General features: G+C 38.8%; 1 protein-coding gene across 1 annotated transcript; it reads left to right on the forward strand.

The window, feature by feature from the left end:
- The first annotated feature begins 2,930 nt into the window (after nt 1–2,930).
- Nucleotides 2,931–16,988, forward strand: LOC147338558 (adhesion G protein-coupled receptor G1-like). The gene is made up of 13 exons (XM_086302779.1): nt 2,931–3,015; nt 4,324–4,399; nt 4,588–4,729; nt 4,990–5,106; nt 9,447–9,572; nt 9,865–9,910; nt 10,026–10,120; nt 12,723–12,856; nt 13,176–13,444; nt 15,178–15,274; nt 15,569–15,698; nt 15,866–16,022; nt 16,496–16,988. Exons 1-13 carry the CDS (start codon nt 2,931–2,933, stop codon nt 16,603–16,605), a joined length of 1,584 nt encoding a protein of 527 aa, XP_086158905.1. The 3' UTR covers nt 16,606–16,988.
- The last annotated feature ends 2,693 nt before the right edge of the window (nt 16,989–19,681 follow it).

Consider the following 19,681-nt stretch of genomic DNA (forward strand, 5'->3'; position numbering starts at 1 on the left):
TTTAAGCTTGATCAGCTGTTGTTAGAATATATTTAAAATGACTTTCTAGTATCAGCTGATGTTTGCTGGAGCCACAGCTGTAAAAGCTGCTGGCCACGATATCGGTTTGGATATCTGGTGAGAGGGAAACATGAAGGTGATACATCATATATATAGTACCAACAAGACAGTGTACATAACTGTCACAACAGCGTTTGTTTCAGTTCAAAGGCTTTAAGGTTTTTCCTGTAATACCTGGTGGTGTAGTTGGCTGATTTTTTGTCCCAGTCCAGCCCTGGCTGATTGGGTGGTGAAGGCGCGGACTCCCGGCACTTTGTTTTAAAAACCCTTTTCGTTTCTTTCACTACTTGGGTTAAACACAATATATAAGTCACTTAGATAACTTCTAAATGGTAATGTTTTGTTTATACCTGGACCGTTTAATTTAAATCTGAAGTCTTGGAGAACTGTAAGTCTGTTTTGAATTTCACCCGTCATATTATGAAAAGTTTTCCTCCTCAATTTAAATATTTTTTATGTTCGACTTAATTCAGAGTCAGCTGTTTAAATAAGAACAGAACATTTTACATCAGGGGATATTACAGCACACTTTGGGTGTGATTGTCCCCCATTATCCATCATTACATTTGTTGCAGAGAAACAAGCACAGGGCTCTCATTGATTTAGCGTATGGTGAATTATATATTTTCATTTACTTTACATTTGTTTTGTGTTGTGTGTCTTATTTTGAAATAAATATTTTTGCGTTACCATATCGACCAAAGAGCATTAAGGGGCAGAGAGGAGGATGTCACTCTCAAAGTTGTTGGCACATTTCAGAAGGACACTGCTAATAAAGTTACACATTTACACAGTGAATTTGTATTGATTATTATATTTACACAATACCACAGTTTTTGTTTTGGTCGTATCATTTTATTTTGTTGTATTTATCTGTGAAATGTTAAGGCTGGTCCTTGAAAATATTGTCTGACATTCCGTGACGCAAAAAAGGTTGGGGACCGCTGATCTAAGTGACTTATATATTATATGTTTAACTCGAGTAGTGGAAGACCATGGGGGGTTTGAAAACAATGTGCTGGGAGCTGCGCCTTGACCACCCGGTAAGCTAGTGGGTAACAGGCATCTCCAAAAATGTTAGAGCGCTTTTACAAATATGTGATATGATAAATCAAGCAGATATTTGAAGTTTACACAGCACCATTCTCGCATGAAAATAACTTAAAAGTTTTGTGATCCAGAAAGAGTAATATTTCAAACCCCACCAATCTGTGTTCCTCCGCCACTGCCTCGTTTGAGTTTTGGATGAAATGCATTCTGGGATATTGCTTTTCGTCATTTCAAGCTGATTGGAGACCAAAACAGACAATCAGATGTTTTGGATCCAAGTCTGTGAAGATCTCATCCCGTGGGGTCAAAATGATCATGAGAACGGTGAGCAAAGATCCCAGAACCACACGGGGGGACCTGGTGAATGACCTGCAGAGAGCTGGGACCAAAGTAACAAAGGTCACCATCAGTAACACACTACAACGGCAGGGAATCAAATCCCGCAGTGCCAGACGTGTTCCGCTGCTGAAGCCAGTGCATGTCCAGGCCCGTCTGAAGTTTGCCAGAGAGCACATGGATGATACAGCAGAGGATTGGGAGAATGTCATGTGGTCAGATGAAACCACAGTAGAACTTTTTGGTATAAACTCAACTCGTCGTGTTTGGAGGAAGAAGAATACTGAGTTGCATCCCAAGAACACCATACCTACTGTGAAGCATGGGGGTGGAAACATCATGCTATGGGGCTGTTTTTCTGCCAAGGGGACAGGACGACTGATCCGTGTTAAGGACAGAATGAATGGGGCCATGTATCGTGAGATTTTGAGCCAAAACCTCCTTCCATCAGTGAGAACTTTGAAGATGAAACGAGGCTGGGTCTTCCAACATGACAATGATCCAAAACACACCGCCCGGGCAACAAAGGAGTGGCTCCGTAAGAAGCATTTGAAAGTCCTGGAGTGGCCTAGCCAGTCTCCAGACCTCAACCCCATAGAAAATCTGTGGCGGGAGTTGAAAGTCCGTGTTGCTCGGCGACAGCCCCAAAACATCACTGCTCTCGAGAAGATCTGCATGGAGGAATGGGCCAAAATACCAGCTACTGTGTGTGCAAACCTGGTAAAGACCTATAGTAAACGTTTGACCTCTGTTATTGCCAACAAAGGTTATGTTACAAAGTATTGAGTTGTATTTTTGTTATTGACCAAATACTTATTTTCCACCCTGATTTACGAATAAATTCTTTACAAATCCTACCATGTGGATTCATGGATTTTTTTTTTCACATTCTGTCTCTCACAGTTGAAGTGTACCTCTGGTGCAAATTACTGACCTCTGTCATCATTTTAGGTGGGGGACTTCGAAAACCATAACTTTGTGCTGAATATATGGACAGAATATATGTGCATTTTCCTGTATTTAGTTTAACACTTTTAATGTCCACATATTTTTACTACAGACTTAGTGGCACAGAAGAATGTAAATTCAGATACTGTAGCCTTTTGTCAGTTGACACTGCCTCTTTCTTTTTGACAGTGTCATTTACATATTGTCATGCCAACTTCAAAATAAGCTGTAAACGCAAACATTACAGCTGAATATGCTTACTCATTTGTTTTTTTTGCTGTTGTGGCTTCCTGTATTCTTTTCAGATGAAATCATTTGTACAGCAACTCAGCAACAGACGAAAGGTAGGCTATGCTTTTTTAATGATACACACATATACACACATGCACGAATAATGTTAATGTAAATAACTTAACCCATTTCATTATTATGTCTCATGAATTGTTTTAGAGACGTATATAATTTGAATGTAAAGCAGAGAGGTTTTGTTTGCTTGTTTATTTTTTAATCTAAATAAATCTTCTTAACCCTACAGGATGAAGTGGTTGATCTTATTTTGTCTGGTGTTTTTTGTGTATCTTGACGTTTCCTCTCAGAACTTTACAAACATTTCTGTAAAAGGTAAGTGAGATAATATACATTTTTAACTTTGTTTATATCACAGCAAAACATGTAACAGCCGCACTGGTCCACCGTCGGATGTCATGTTTTGCTTCTGCTAAGCATGAAATGGATACACGTTTAACAGGGTGATATTCTATTTCAAGTCAACATGAAAATAGTTATGGCAAAAATAGACATTGCTAACATTGCTAACATGTCTATTTTAGCCATCCAGTGTAAATATTTCTGGTATAGAAGGAGCAAGGAATGAGCCTCATGCCTTTCTTGTTCACTAGTGACTTGATGCCTTTAAATATAGTATCTCCCCCTGCTAGTACTTAAGCAGGACTGTCTATTTCTTGCTTATGATAAACAAAGTAGGCCATCCACACTATTGACCAGCGTGTTTATTACCCGTTTATATGGGGTTGGTTTTGAATATGAACAATGAAAGATTTCCCACAGGGTAGAAATTTTATGCTTGTTAAAAATGTTAACAGATCAAGGTGCTATAAATACTGTAAAGACATCAAAATAGTCTACAGAACTCATATGTTCCATAACGTTGCAAGACTCCCCACCCTCAACTATACTCAATGCATAGCAGACCCTCATCCTTGGAGCTACTTTAGCAAAATCAGATATTTCTCACCTGTGATAATTTATCGAGAAATTTAACAGACTTTATTGTTCATGTCTAAGTAAGACTGCCCTTCTTAAAGTAAGTGGGTTGCTGCAACTCACTTGCATTAAAAGCTACAGATACTGAAAGAGCACATCTCCAGGGCTCAAATATACAGCCAGCGCAAAAGAGCTGCTTTGATCTTATGTGGGCTGGACCAGTGAAAACCAGTGAAATTTAACTCGATAAGTTATTTACTTTAGTGTAGCATTAATGGCTATGGGGGGCATCCTAATCAGTAGAAAAAGATGTAAAAATTATGAAAATACAATTAAATGTCTGAAATTTCTCTTCTACTTAACATTTTCCAAAGCTATCCAGTGGGCTTTATTGGAGTCTTTGCAAGATTGATTTTGCCAGCTCTAGCAGCTGGAGTTAGTGATGTGTCTGGTTCCGCTGACAGGTATGCCAGCACAGTGAGTGTTGGGTGCAGACACTCGATCTGCAAGCCCAAGTATTATTGGGAATGATACTAAAACCCAAGTTGTTCCACGGAGTATGAATGCATGTGAAATGTTAAAAAGTGTAAAACAAAATGCTTGTAAGTAGCCCTTTGAGCTGAACTTTGGAATATTCTGGGGACTTGTGTGGTTCTTAACTTGTTAAAAGGGGTCTTAATATTTTTATTTCATTCTACTCTACAGCGAGCCCTGATGCTGAGAAATGTATGAACTATAAAGTCAACCTTTCAGGAACTGGAGGCTATGCAAACACTATCAAGTAAATATTTTCAGTCTTTTCACAGAAAAGATTTCTTTTCTTATTAATTCATAAGTAATTTGAAAAAAGCTGCATAGAAATGTGATTAAATTCTGATTTAAAGCTAAGTTACTCTATGTTATGGAATTAATGAAAGAGTATAAATCAAAATGGCACATGATCTTTTTTTTTTTGTCTTTTTCCACAAGGGACTTGGAGAACATAGAAAAGACTCTTGAGAACATAAATATAAATGCGACTATATCGATATCATTTGGAAATATTGTGGCTCTCCTGTTTATACCGACTGCTCCCTTCAAAAGCGTTACACTTCATGCCAGTGACAGCCAAGTAAGAAAAAGTCAAAATCTCATTGGCTTTTTTACTTACTTCCAGATTTCCAATAATATCAACATCACCACTGTGGTCTATGCAGAAATATCTCAGCAACATCTAAATAAAATAGCTCTAAATTATGTACAGCTATGCCTTAGCATTCAGCTTTTCACCACAAACAAGTAATATTATTTCCTTGTATTTGTCACAAATATTTTTTAAAAATATCTAAAACAGACATAAAGCTTCTCTTTCTGTTTGTTACAATATAATAGGCAGGCTTGAAGAATGTCTCCAATACGACAGTCAGTGTTGAACTCCCGGAAGAACTGAACCTTGGACCAACGAACATGATTGTGTTCTCCAACCTTAAGCTCCCTGAAACAAACAAGGTCAGAAACTACACTACTAGGTTCTCGAATGAGAGGTGAAACACACACACACACACACACATATACACTGAACAAAAATATAAACGCAACACTTTTGTTTTTGCTCCCATTCCCCATGGGATGGACGTAGAGACCTAAAATTCAATCCAGATACACAATATAACCATCCCTCCCAAACAGTGGTCACAAATCAGTCCAAATGTGTGGTAGTGGGCACATCTGCTATATTGAGATAATCCATCCCACCTCACAGGTGTGCCACATCAGGATGCTGATCTGACATCATGAGTAGTGCACAGGTGTACCTCAGACTGCCCACAACAAAAGGCCACCCAGGAATGTGCAGTTTTGTCTCACAGCAAAATGCCACAGATGCCACAAGCAATGAGGGAGCGTGCAATTGGCATGCTGACAGCAGGAATGTCAACCAGATCCGTGCATTGAATGTTCATTTCTCAACCATAAGCCGTCTCCACAGGCGTTTCAGAGAATATGGCAGCACATCCAACCGGTCTCACAACCGCAGACCTCATGTAACCACACCAGCCCAGGACCTCCACATCCAGCAGGTTCACCTCCAAGATCGTCTGAGACCAGCCACCCAGACAGCTGCTGGAACAATTGGTTTGCACAACCAAACAATTTCTGCACAAACTGTCAGAAACCGTCTGAGGGACGCTCAACTGCATGCCCGTCGTCCTCATCGGGGTCTTGACCTGACTCCAGCTCGTCGCCGTAACAGACTTGTGTGGGCAAATGCTCACATTCGATGGCGTCTGGCACGTTGGAGAGGTGTGCGCTTCACGGATGAATCATGGTTCACATTGTTCAGGGCAGATGGCAGCTGAGAATGTCCCAGTTCTTGCATGGCCAGCATACTCACCGGACATGTCGCCCATTGAGCATGTTCGGGATGTGCTTGACCGGCGTATACGACAGCGTGTACCAGTTCCCACGAATATCCAACAACCTCGCACAGCCATTGAAGTGGAGTGGACCAACATTCCACAGGCCACAATTGACAATCTGATAGACTCCATGCGACGATGTGTTGCACTGCATGAGGCAAATGGTGGTCACACCAGATACTGACCGGTTCTGGGTCCCCAGACCCCCAATAGCGCAAAAAACTGCACATTCCAGGGGGGCCTTTTGTTGTGGGCAGTCTGAGGTACACCTGTGCACTACTCATGATGTCAGATCAGCATCCTGATGTGGCACACCTGTGAGGTGGGATGGATTATCTCAATATAGCAGATGTGCCCACTACCACACATTTGGACTGATTTGTGACCACTGTTTGGGAGGGATGGTTATATTGTGTATCTGGAATGAATTTTAGGTCTCTACGTCCATCCCATGGGGAATGGGAGCAAAAACAAAAGTGTTGCGTTTATATTTTTGTTCAGTGTACATATATATATATATATATATATATATATATATATATATATATATATATACACACGCATATATATATATATATATATCGCGCCTTTTGAGTGAGGCGATGCTGAACGATAGGCTATAGGCTAAAAGCTAACTAGAACAACAATATGTCGCTCAAGTGGAACAGCGAAGTGCAATTACGAAAGCTAAGGGGATGTCACATGATTCGGAAGGCATTGTGGGCATTGTAGGCTCAGCCAATCAGAGCCAGTGGATTTCGTTACAAGGGCATTTTGCCGTACCACGGGCAGAAATATTGCTGTTCAGTGCCTTCGTAAATTGAATTTTTTGTTAAATAGGGTATTCGTAAATCGGGGTTCCACTGCATTTTTTTTACATGAATAATTGGTTAATTATCTTGTTAATAATTTTACCTCCTCACGACTCTGGATAGTGTAGCTCCATGTGAAAACTAAGGCCTCAAATCAGAAGTACCTGACTCCGTGGTATAATTCTCAAACGCGTACCCTAAAGCAGCTAACTCGTAAGCTGGAGAGAAAATGGCGTGTCACAAATTTAGAGGATCATCATGTAGCCTGGAGAAATAGTTTGCTGCTTTATAAGAAAGCCCTCCGCAAAGCCAGAACATCTTACTATTCGTCACTGATTGAAGAAAATAAGAACAACCCCAGGTTTCTCTTCAGCACTGAAGCCAGGCTGACAAAAAAGTCAGAGCTCTATTGAGCCAACCATCCCTTTAACGTTAACTAGTAATGACTTCATGAAAAATTACCAATAATCATCCCACAGCTGTAATATTATCTACAGCTACTTTCAGTACCATTGATATTAATTTGAAGTCTTTTTCTCCAATTGATCTTTCTGAGTTAACTTCAATAATTACTTCCTCCAAACCATCAACGTGTCTTTTAGACCCCATTCCTACAAAACTGCTCAAATAAGTCCTGCCATTAATTAATGCTTCAATCTTAAATATGATCAACCTATCTCTAATAATCGGCTATGTACCACTGGCCTTCAAGCTGGCTGTAGTTAAACCTTTACTCAAGCCAGGTAAAAGCCTGTAGGTATTACAGGTACTGCGCTGCAGTGGTTTTTATCATATCTATCTAATAGACTCCAGTTTGTACATGTAAATGGAGAGTCCTCTTCACACACTGAGGTTAATTATGGAGTTCCACAGGGTTCAGTGCTAGGACCAATTCTGTTTACATTATACATGCTTCCCTTAGGCAGTATCATTAGAAGACATAGCATAAATTTTCACTGCTACGCTGATGACACCCAACACTATCTGTCCATGAAGGAAGTTAACACACACCAATTAGTTCAACTGCAGGAATGTGTTAAAGACATAAAGAGCTGGATGGCCGCTAACTTTCTGCTTCTTAACTCAGATAAAACTGAGGTTATTGTACTCGGCCCTGAAAAGCTTAGAAACATGGTATCTAACCAGATTCTTACTCTGGATGGCATTACATTGGCCTCCAGTAACACTGTGAGGAACCTTGGAGTCATTTTTCTACCACAACATGTCCTTCAACACACATATTAAACAAATATGTAAGACTGCTTTCTTCCATTTGTGCAACATCTCTAAAATTAGAAATACCCTGTCTCAGAGTGACGCTGAAAAACTAGTTCATGCATTTATTACTTCCAGGCTGGACGACTGTAATTCATTTTTATCAGGATGCTCAAAAACTCGCTAAAAAGCCTTCAGTTAATCCAAAATGCTGCAGCAAGAGTCCTGACAGGGACTAGAAAGAGAGAGCATATTTCTCCTGTTTTGGCTTCCCTTCATTGACTTCCTGTTAAATCCAGAATTGAATTCAAAATCCTGCTCCTCACATACAAGGTCTTAAATAATCAGGCCCCATCATATCTTAATGACCTTGTAGTACCATAGCACTTGTTCCTAGAGTATTTAAAAGTAGAATGGAAGGCAGAGCCTTCAGTTTTCAGGCCCCTCTTCTGTGGAACCAGCTTCCAGTTTGGATTCAGGAGACAGACACTATCTCTACTTTCAAGACTAGATTTCAAACTTTCCTTTTTGCTAAAGCATATAGTTAGGGCTGGACCAGGTGACCCTGAATCCTCCCTTAGTTGTGCTGCAATAGACATAGGCTGCCGGGGGATTCCCATGATGCATTGAGTTTTTCCTTTCCAGTCACCTTTCTCACTCACAATGTGTTAATAGACCTCTCTGCATTGAATCATACCTGTTATTAATATCTGGCTCTCTTCTACAGCATGTCTTTCATCCTTTCTAAAGCATGTCTTTCATCCTGTCTTCCTTCTCTCACCCCAACAAGTCGTAGCAGATGGCCCCACCCCTCCCTGAGCCTGGTTCTGCTGGAGGTTTCTTCCTGTTAAAAGGGAGTTTTTCCTTTCCACTGTCGCCAAAGTGCTTGCTCATAGGGGGTCATATGATTGTTGGGTTTTTCTCTGTATCTATTATCGTACGGTCTACTGTACAATATAAAGCGCCTTGAGGTGAATGTTGTTGTGATTTGGCGCTATATAAATAAAATTGAATTTAATTGAGTTAAAAAGCTAAAAGTGCACGGATTGATTCTTAAAAAAATAAGATAAAATGTTCAGAACAGTAAAAGTTGGTCACCATGTTCATATATTATGCAGACCAAAATGTTTTAGAAAGAGGAAGGGGTACTCAACCACAGTGTTCTGTAAGTAGTTTGCCGTTTGCAAAATGTAAATCAAAAATGTAAATAATACAGATTTAGAGATAACCAGGCAGGTACATCAGGAAATAATGTTTTTACTAAGATGTAAATGACTTTCACTACGCATTAACTGTCTCACTGGGTTGCTTTTTTTCCTTTCAGACAGTCAGGACAGTGAGAAAATATTACATAAATTGTATTGGAGAAACAGTCAAACCAACTGACCAACGTTTTGCATTGTAGAGTGATCCTGGAGCCTTATTTGAAGTTTATGATAGACGAATGATAATCCTGAGTGTGAAGGGCAAGAACATATCGGGACTTCGGCAACCTGTCAACATCACCATGAAATTTAACCAGAATATAATTGTAATTACAATCTAATTGTTTATTCCACTATTTTTCTCAATAGTTTTATATCATTGTTATTTAACACAACACAAAATAACTGTGTATTTTGATGTATTAAAGATTACTGTAAAAATGTAGTATTTTAGAGAGAGTAATAATATTTAATCTAGTTAATATTTAGTTACATGTAAAAGTAGAAGTGTAGATTTTATCAGTAAACATAAGTAGAAATATATAGATGTATAATATTAACCAGATATAAACATACATTTTGTTTGTTTGTTTGTTTGTTTGTTTCTTTTTGTCTTAGCAAACCCAGAGACCCTCCTGTCATTTCTTAAATTTTTCAACAAACAGTGAGTAACCAAGCATGACATTTCTCTGGTTTCACTCACCATTATAGATTTCTGAATGAGCTGATGTAATTGAAATGTGGCAGCATCTCATTCATCTCTTTGACTTTGACTTCAGATTTTAGTACAGATGGATGCCACACCATTTGGACACATGATCAGAGTAATGTCACATGTTCCTGTGACCATTTCACATACTTCGGTGTGCTCATGGTAGGATTTTTTGTTTGTTTGTGTTTCAGTATACAAAATGTCATGCCATATCTTGAGAACTAAGGAACCTTTCTTCAACAAAATACAGTCATAAAATTGCACAAAGAAGTTAATCCATCTCTTCATTTGCCATCTGCATCTTGGATTTCTATAAAATTTTCCATCCAATTTGCTCTAAAGGTGGCAGATCCATTTCTGGATGTAGTATGTGTAGTGTCATATTTGAGATCTATTGCTAAATTCAGCCCTGTGTTCTTTATAAACAGTGTTGGGACTAACGCGTTATTAAGTAACGCGTTACAGTAACTACGTTATTATTGTTGTAACAAGCACAGTAACTAGTTATTATGCCAAAATCAGGAACGTGTTAATCGTTACTGGGATTTAGATCGTTATTTGTTACTACGTGTGGTGGCATCGCGGAGCTTCCACAGATTCAGTAATATTAGCAAGGTGGCAGCCAGCTGGTGGATGAGGGAAAGGGGACGCAGGAGGAAGAGAGAGCCAAGGCGGCCGCCGGTCTGAGTGTCAGGTGAGCTGAACTTCAGGTAAGAAGTTATGACCTGCAGTCTATCTGGGTCAGATATAAACCAAGTTTAAGGGTAGTTTATTTTCATTATGCTGACTTTTTCATCCTCAGTACTAGGACGAGGAGTTTCTATACAGCTGGGCGGCATGCTATGATGTTACTGAGCTGAAAAGGAACACAGTTTGTCCTGGACTTCAGCTACAATGAAAAAGACACAAAGCTGAATTTATTCTGTGTCTTTGCTGCACAGCTGCCTCTTCTCTCATTCTCTCTCCCTCCCTCTCCTGTTCAATCATGAAACTGATCAATGATCAGCTGATCGGCTTTTCTCTCTTGTTTATTTATCATCCACTTTGCGCCAGAAAAAGGAAACCACCGGATGTCGCGTTAAACAACAGCAGCATGTTTAAGCTTGGTCAGCTCTTGTTAGAATTTATTTAATATTAATTTCTAGTATCAGCTGATGTTTGCTGGAGCCACAGCTGTAAAAGCTGCTGGTCATGATATCGGTTTGGATATGTGGTGAGAGGGAAACATGAAGATGAAAGCATATCCTCGTGTTGGTGTTGTTCCCAGATCATCATACTAAATGTTGTTCCAGGATCAACATTGCAAGTGACCAATCAGAATGTTGTGACGTCATACTTTTGCGACTTCGGGAAAAACCGGCGTAAAACAAAAAACTGTAGCTGCCGATCAACGGACCCTGACCCTAACCCTAACCTTAACCCTTTAATAAACAGTAAGCAGAATTGATATTGTCCTTGCAACATTGGAATTTCATAAATGCACGAATGGCTTGGCGCGCAAAAGAATAACGTCACAACAATGTGATTGGTCACTTGCAATGTTGAACCTGGAACAACATTTTCATGATGGTCTGGGAACAACACCAACACGAGGATATCAGATCATCCAAGATGAAACCAGGAGATGTCCTTACTGAATCATCAGAGCTGAACAGGTGAGGGAGAAACAGGCTTACCTTATAGGTGACAAGAATGAGTTGAAGGGAAGTTTTGAACTGTTTCTGAGAGACAAATAACACCAGGATCATTTTCTATGTAGCTGACAGCTGGTAACTGTGCAGGGGCGGGTCTAGCAGAGTTTTGCCAGGGGGGCCAGGTAGGGCATTAACGGGGGGGGGGGGGGGGGGGGGGCACAAAGAAATACCTTTCTTTCTTATTCTCATTTAAAATGTCTCGCTTTTAAAAAATAATTATCTGAATATTACAACAAATGATTGATAGATTGATACATATATACCATGAAAACAGTGTACATCACTGTCACAACAGTGTTTGCTTTCATTCAAAGGCTTTATGGTTTTTCCTATAATGGTGGGCCGGTCTCTAGTCAAAACGCCCGGCCGATCTTTTGTCCCATCAATTTTTTTTTTTTTTTTTTTTTTGCTGGGAGTGTTAGAGCCCTATTAGTTAGGTTGTTTATTCTTTAAAATACCAGAATAGGGAGGATTGAGTAGGATTAAGTTTATTAGATTGATCAGTATTGCTGAACTATGAAATATGTTGGGTGCAGTGCATTTTTTGCTTACAGGTATAACAGAATAGCTTTAGTGTTTTTTTTAACTTGAGTATGAACTTATACAAAAAGCAGCAAGATATTAAAAAAATATTTTTTATTGATTAAAAAACACACTATATCGGATTCATATCGGTATCGGCAGATATCCAAATTTATGATATTGGTATCGGACATGAAAAAGTGGTATCGTGCCATCTCTAATAGAAATACACCATTATACACAAATCCTCTCTTGTTAAGCAAAAGACTGTAATTAACCTCCACAGCATACTTCTACCACTAGATGGCAGAAATGGCACAAAAAAACAAAGACAGAAAAAACAGAGTAATTGTAAAGTTCCATGCAAAGTATTTAGAGATAGTAAAGGTAAACATCTGGTGAATTAAAAACTGTTAAATGTCATCTTAAAAAATGTACCATGAAGTTGAGGATTTGTATATCTTGTATATACAGGATGAGTAAAACTTAAAATATATCCGTCCTGCTAATAATGTGACAAGATAGCATGAATATGTATTTCTCTACAGGTTTCTGCTTCGTCTGGGGGGGATGCTGTTCTTTCAAAAAAAGACATGGAAATACTATCATACATTACAATAATTGGCTGTAGCTTTTCTCTTGTTGCCCTGGTCATCACCGTTTTACTTTTCATCACAAACAGGTAATTTATTCTTCTCTGGTTGTATTTTCCAAACTCTAATTATTTTTTCCCTTTTCAGGATCTGAAATGAGTAAATTCCACCTTGTATTTATTATTATTTACTATATATTTACTTCCATTTTCTGGCACATTTGTGCACCAATGTGTTTCTTTTTTTGCTCCTTCCCATTTTTTTTTTCCTTTTTTGTCAATTTTTTCCCCACCATCTGTGTTTTGCAAAGGTCATCTTTTTTCATTCTTTTGTAAAATTTTAATATAAAGTTAAGATATGACCGATAGAAAGTTATTTACAACAAATCCCTTCTTCTCTGTCCAACAGGACACTCAGAGAAGATCTTTCTATGAACATCCACATCAATCTCGTCATCGCCCTGATCCTCCTCAACCTGCACTTCCTGCCCAGTCAGGCAGTGGCAGCACACCCCTCCACTTGGCTCTGTTTCTACATGGCTCTTGCCCTTCACTACTCCCTGTTGGCCACTTTCACCTGGATGGCCTTGGAGGGGTTCCACCTCTACCTTCTCCTAGTTAAAATCTTCAACATTTCTGTCAGCAGATACATTTTCAAACTCAGTGTGGTGGGATGGGGTAAGTGGAATCCTTCAAACAGGAAGCGGTGGTTATTAGCAGTGTTGGGCAAGTTACTTTGAAAAAGTAATTAATTATAGTTACTAGTTACTTCTTCAAAAATGTAACTGACTCAGTTACTGAGTTACAAGATCCTAAAAGTAATTAATTACATGAAAAGTAACTATTAAGTCACTTTAAAAAAAGGTTTAACCCTCTGGGGTCCAGGGTATAATTGGCCATTTTAAACCACTTTTGATTTTACCTCTACATTTAACCTTTAAAAACGATTTACTTTACTTTGTCTGGTATCATTCTTTTCAGCACAACCTCACGTCTGAATTTACAGTTGTGTTTTCATTTTGACATTCTGTATTAACACAGTTGATCTAAAATCAGACAAAAAAAACATAAAATCTGAGTAGAAAGTTATATTTTTTACTGCAGCAACCACAGACATGTTTAATGAATCATGTTTCAGAACTTTAAATGCAAATATAAATGATCAATTTTAAAATCATATGCACAAGTTTTGCCAACAACAAAGTTATCTGCTGCAATTTACCTTTTACCCTCTTTTTAAAAAACAAAAAACAAAAAACATTTCAAACTGTTGACATAACAATCAGCTGTTCTGCATTAAATAAGATTCCACACAAATTATTTGTGCCACTCCAAAAAATAATTTCTCTCCACTATAAAGGAGAACATTACAGCCTGATACCTGCAGGTCTGACAGCAGCAGGTGTATCACTCCTTTTTTTACCTGGCGCCTCATTGTTCTGACACACAACACAAAACTATCTACAACACTACACACTAACTACACAAGACAACACATTAACTACACACTCCAAACATGCTGAAGGTCACAAATCTCTCACATCTCAAAACTCGCTCTCTCTCGTTTTCTGCTGTTTCTCTCTCGCTCTTTCTCGCGGTCACTCCTTAAACTTCCCCCTCTTCCTAAACAACCAAATGTCATGTTGCCATATCATTTTTGATTGGTCGACATGGTGCATTTTTTCACCAACTGTTTTCTGTTTTATTTTTTGGTCATAAGCAGAGAGTGCTTGCTAGCGCTGTCCTTAGACAGTAAACGTGACGAAACTATTGAGGAAAAAACGCCGCGTATATATTGATTATCATGACTCTGGTTTTACGTGGCCTATCAACACAACTGGTATATATCACCTTGTTGCTTTGTCATCTTGAAGTGGTCATATGATTAGCTTACCACAATTACTTTATTCCTCCTTAGTCAAACAGCAGCACTCATGCGAAAGTTTGCCCCCTTATAGAATAGAATAGAATTCAACTTTATTGTCATTGCACATGCACAGGTACAGGGCAACGAAATGCAGTTTGCATGCATCCAGAAGTGCTTTAGCCATGATATAGATATATTACAATATATGTAAGCTCCAGGTGTTGTGCCAAAAAGTGATTGTGATTGCCAACCGCCGGAGCGCGCACAGCTGCTGAAAGCTGTAGTGCCCAGATTACTTATGTGCATTAAGCTGAACACAGCTTCAGCTGTCTGTTTGTTGAAAAATAGTAACGCAACAGCACAGCATTTTCTTGTTAGTAACCGTAACTGCGTTGTAACGATAGAAATAGTAATCAGTAATTAGATTACTTGTAACTTAAAAACGTAACGCCGTTAGTAACGCCGTTACTTGTGATGCCATTATTCGCATCACTGGTTATTAGTCAGCAAACTTCAGAGTGACTAATCAATTCTTGTGTTTCAGGTGTTCCTGCAGTGATTGTGTCAGTGGTGGTGATCATAGACAGAAGCTTTTATGGCCATGTCCTTCTAGACAAGTCAAACCATGATGACACTAAAATGTAAGGAAAACCTTTTAAAGGGTATGAAATTAGGAATTATAATTAATGTTGACTTATTAACTGTTTTGGATGTGTATTAGAAATTCAATATATATTTCAATGTTTTAAATTGTCTTGTACAGCACTTTGCTCAACGCTCCTGTTGTAATTAAATGTGCTATATAAATAAATAAACTATAAATTAACAAGTGGAAAAAAATATTAAGCAATGCTGAGACACTCAGTCATCTATATACACTCAACAAAAATATAAACGGGTAAGATGAAATCACTGTCTATTTCCTTTCTTTGTAGATGCTATATATCTAATGAAATAGTGAAGGTGGTCACTACCACTGGACTGTTCACCATGGTGTTCCTCTTTAACATGACCATGTTTATGGTGACAGTCAAGCGTGTTTTGAATGTTGGGTATAACAAAGAGGTATGAGTTATTCTTGCAATCTTTTTTAAATGAACATTAACCATTGATATTTCCAATAATTAGACACTGAAGAACAGCTTTTGTTCATACACAATTCAAGGCCTCTGTTAGCTTCAGATTGTCAATAACCTGCTGTGTCATATGTCATTGTGTATTTGACAAATTAGTTTGGGCAGCTTCACCATAAACAGGTCAGGAAAGCAATTTGCGCCCTGCTGGGTGTCAGCGTTCTGCTCGGGATTACTTGGGGCCTGGTTTTCTTCTCATTTGGTTACCTGACCACTGTTGCCCTCTACCTCTTCTGTGTTCTGAACTCCCTGCAAGGTCAGTATAGTTTGCTCCTATTCATTTATCTCACTTCTTTAACGACTTCGGTCACTGTGAGTGCTGAAGCTGGCATTTTAAAAACATGCATATGCAGCGCCAGGGTAACAATGCATTAAACAACAGCCATTTGGCTGCTGTTTATGCTATATATGGTATTTTTTACAAAATCATATGTTGGGGTCTTATTTTAGGTTTATGAAACCTGTTTATGCTCATAAACAGTTAATAATAGGAACGTAAACTTTTTTATAGGCCAGTTTGGGAATGTTACAGTGTTGGGATTGAATGAGTGATGCATAATATTAATATACATCCTTATACTTGGAGCAGATTTTTGACATTACTGTTATATACTCTGTATGAAACAGTAATGTCTGAAAGAGTTGAATATCAGTTTCGTTTGCATGATTTGTACTTCTTGTACACAGCCTAAACCTATTTCACCGTTTCTCCCCCTGTATGCTGTGCAGGGTTCTTCATCTTCCTGTGGTTTGTGAAGTCACTGAGAAAGGGTAAAAGCTCTGCCCCTAAGATAAGCAGTGAAGCAACTTCCCCCAACAGAAAGCTTAACAAAAACTAACAGCTCAGGAACTGAGTTGTTGGAATTTTTGTCTGATATTATTATTTCTGCTTTAGGTTGTTTACAGCGACTGATTTTTAAATTATTTAAATGAATGTGATATTTGTGAAATTTTTAAAGGCACTATTTAAATGTTATGTTTGATGCTTTGTGATTATAACAGACTCTACATCCAGTGTAAAATAGGGCACTTCTGGGAGTGAAAGTTATAAATGCTGATATGATGCATCTTCATTCATTTTGTGTGTGAACCAACTGCCATTGGTTTCAGTAGCCTGAGTAATTTTGATATTGTCATGCAGATTACACCATCACTGTTGTGTTTTGCTGTATACTTATATCCTATTTCATGTGATATTTGAAATATCTTTCCTATATCTTCTTATCACATATATAAAATAAAATATATGAATCCTTTCAATAAAATCATGTATATTTGAACCTCTATTTGCACACATTGTGAGTTGCATACATTCACATTTCACTAGAATCTGTGTTTATGAATGCAGACATATTGCTGCCTGATGTTTTGAACTATTGAACATGTAAAATTAACATTTCCAACTGCAGCTATAAAGACAGAACCTTCTTTAACAGGCTGAAATTTAAATATGAGTGTTATGTAAGTGGCTAAAGTAAATAGCTTTTATCAAAAGATAGTCCAAGTTTAAACTATACTCTTTCTGTACACATCGGTGTTTCTGCCTCAGGTCATTGGTGTAGTTGATGATAGGGAGTTGGTTTAACCACATTCAGGTCTCTAAAAGCATCACTTACTCTAAAATTGTCCGGACATTAAACTCAGCCTACGGTAACCAGATGCCAAGAAATAAAGCTCCTACAATAATACAGTAAACAGAGAAAAGCCCAACAATCATATGACACCCTATGAGCATAATAACTAATGATTAAATGCAGAGACGTGTATAAACACGTAGTGAATGAAAAGGGTGGCTGAAGAAAAACTCACTCACTGATGTGCTGTTTGAGTGAGTCAAGATATTTAACAGTAACAGCTTTGAAAGTTATAACACATGGTGACACAAGATATATGTCAAGCTTTTATAAACACTGGAATAAGTGTCTATATGACTACCGCCCAGTAGCCCTCACCCCCATCATCACAAAGTGCTGCTAGTCCTAGCACACTTCAAATCCTGTCTCCCACCCCACCGTGGACCCCCACCAATTTGCATACTGTCAGAACAGGAACTCAGAGGATGCAGTCTCCATCGCACTGCACTCTGTCCTATCACACCTGGACAACAACAACACCTACGCCAGAATGCTGTTTATAGACTTCAGTTCAGCATTCAATACAATCCTCCCCTCACAACTCATCAGGAAACTGACAGACCTGGGCATCAGTTCCCTCATGTGCAAATGGTTACTGGACTTCCTGACCAACTGCCCCCAACATATCCAGCTGGATAACTGCTGCTCATCTACAATCACAATGAACACCACAAGGCTGTGTGATGAGCCCTTTCCTCTACTCCCTCTTCACTCACCACTGCAGACCTACCAGTGGTTTTAGCATCATCATTAAGTTTGCAGATGACACCACGGTGATTGGCCTCATCAAGGACAACGATGAGGGAGGAGGTGGATCGTCTGGCTGAGTGGTGCAACACAAACAACCTACTGCTTAACACTGAGAAGACCAAGGAGCTCATCGTGGACTACAGGAGGAATGCTGACCTACATCCACCCATCTACATTAAGGGGACGGAATGCATGTTAAATTCTAAATCTGCCTGTTCTCTTTCAGAAACCTGCCTGCAGAAAATTAACCTAAAGTATGTAATGCAAGGATGTCATCACTTTCAAGATGGAGAAAGCATAAAGTGACAATTATGAATCACTTAATATGATAAGGAGATTCTGCAGGTCATTAATCAATGTATAAAACTAAAATAAAATGTATTTTAGTGACACAGGACACAAACATGGAAGCAATATGTATAATTAGAATTTTTTATAACAATAAATTATTTCAATTTCTTTAACCATAAAGAATAACTAAATCCTTCAGGACAATGTCACATCAATGCACTGAACTCACTATGTTATCCCTCTAACAGAACCTCCACATGTTCTCACTGTAATTTCCCCCTCGTGAATGAATTTATGCTGCACTAATTTGAATGTTCGGGGGAAAATCAAACGCAGTACTCAAGCTGACTCACCTTTGTTTGAATGACGACTTGTAAGCGGTGACTCCACAGACAAGGTACGAAAATATGTCAGGCTACATCAATAGCGGTAGGTCTTCAGGGTTTCTACTCCACGGCCGTATTTCATACGGGTCCAAACCCCACCCTATCATGTGATTTCCTGTGGTCAGATGGCCCAGGATGTGAGTGGGTGTAAGGTGTCTAGGATGAGATCTCAGAACTGGATTATAGATGGCAGACATTTGGTGTCATAAAGCACCGCCTCTGTTCAAAGATGGTTGTTCACAGTGGACTTTCAGTCCTCTTTCAAAACATCTGTCTTCTCTGTCCAAAATGAACATTGGCATCCTCGAAAGAGTGACCTTTGACCTCTATATAAAGATGAACAGCTGTGTCTTGTCCCATTGAGGTGGCTCTTCTATGTTGTGCTATGTGTTTATAAAGCGGCTGTTTGGTTTTTCCAATGTAGAGGTCTGAGCATTCCTCGCTGCATTGCATAACACACACTATGTTACTAAGTTTTGTGTTTGGGAGTTTGTGTTTGAGATGAACCAGTTTTTGTCTAAATTTTTGGCTGGGTCTGAAGTACACTGGGAATTAGTGCTTGGAGAAGACTCTCCTGAGTTTCTCTGATATACAGTACCTGCTGCATAGGGGATGAGAATATTGTTCCTTTTGTCCTTCTGATCCTCCCTGGTTGAGTTTGATCTTCTTTTCTGTGCATCTTTGCTGATTTGATGAAAGCTCAATTGGCATAACCACATGTTTTAAGAGCATTCTTTATATGTGTGTGTTCTGTCTTTTTCCCTTCTGGTATGGCGTTATTTTTGTGCTGCTCGCGTTCTCAACATTTCTGCCCGTGCGCGCTCAACTCTTTCTCTACACCGTTATATTTGTGC

This window comes from Aulonocara sp. 'chitande type north' Nkhata Bay, linkage group LG1 (assembly GCF_057382095.1).
Source record: "Aulonocara sp. 'chitande type north' Nkhata Bay isolate Kocher_YH1m ecotype deep benthic linkage group LG1, A_spYH_male_GT1.1, whole genome shotgun sequence".
NCBI classification, from domain to species: Eukaryota; Metazoa; Chordata; class Actinopteri; order Cichliformes; family Cichlidae; genus Aulonocara; species Aulonocara sp. 'chitande type north' Nkhata Bay.

Excerpts from the sequence above, each read along its gene's own strand:
- LOC147338558 (XM_086302779.1), top strand. The coding sequence starts at position 2,931 with ATGAAGTGGTTGATCTTATTTTGTCTGGTGTTTTTTGTGTATCTTGAC. Across the intron at positions 3,016-4,323 it reads TACAAACATTTCTGTAAAAG|CGAGCCCTGATGCTGAGAAA; the intron begins GTAAGTGAGATA and ends TCTACTCTACAG. Across the intron at positions 4,400-4,587 it reads GGCTATGCAAACACTATCAA|GGACTTGGAGAACATAGAAA; the intron begins GTAAATATTTTC and ends TTTTTCCACAAG.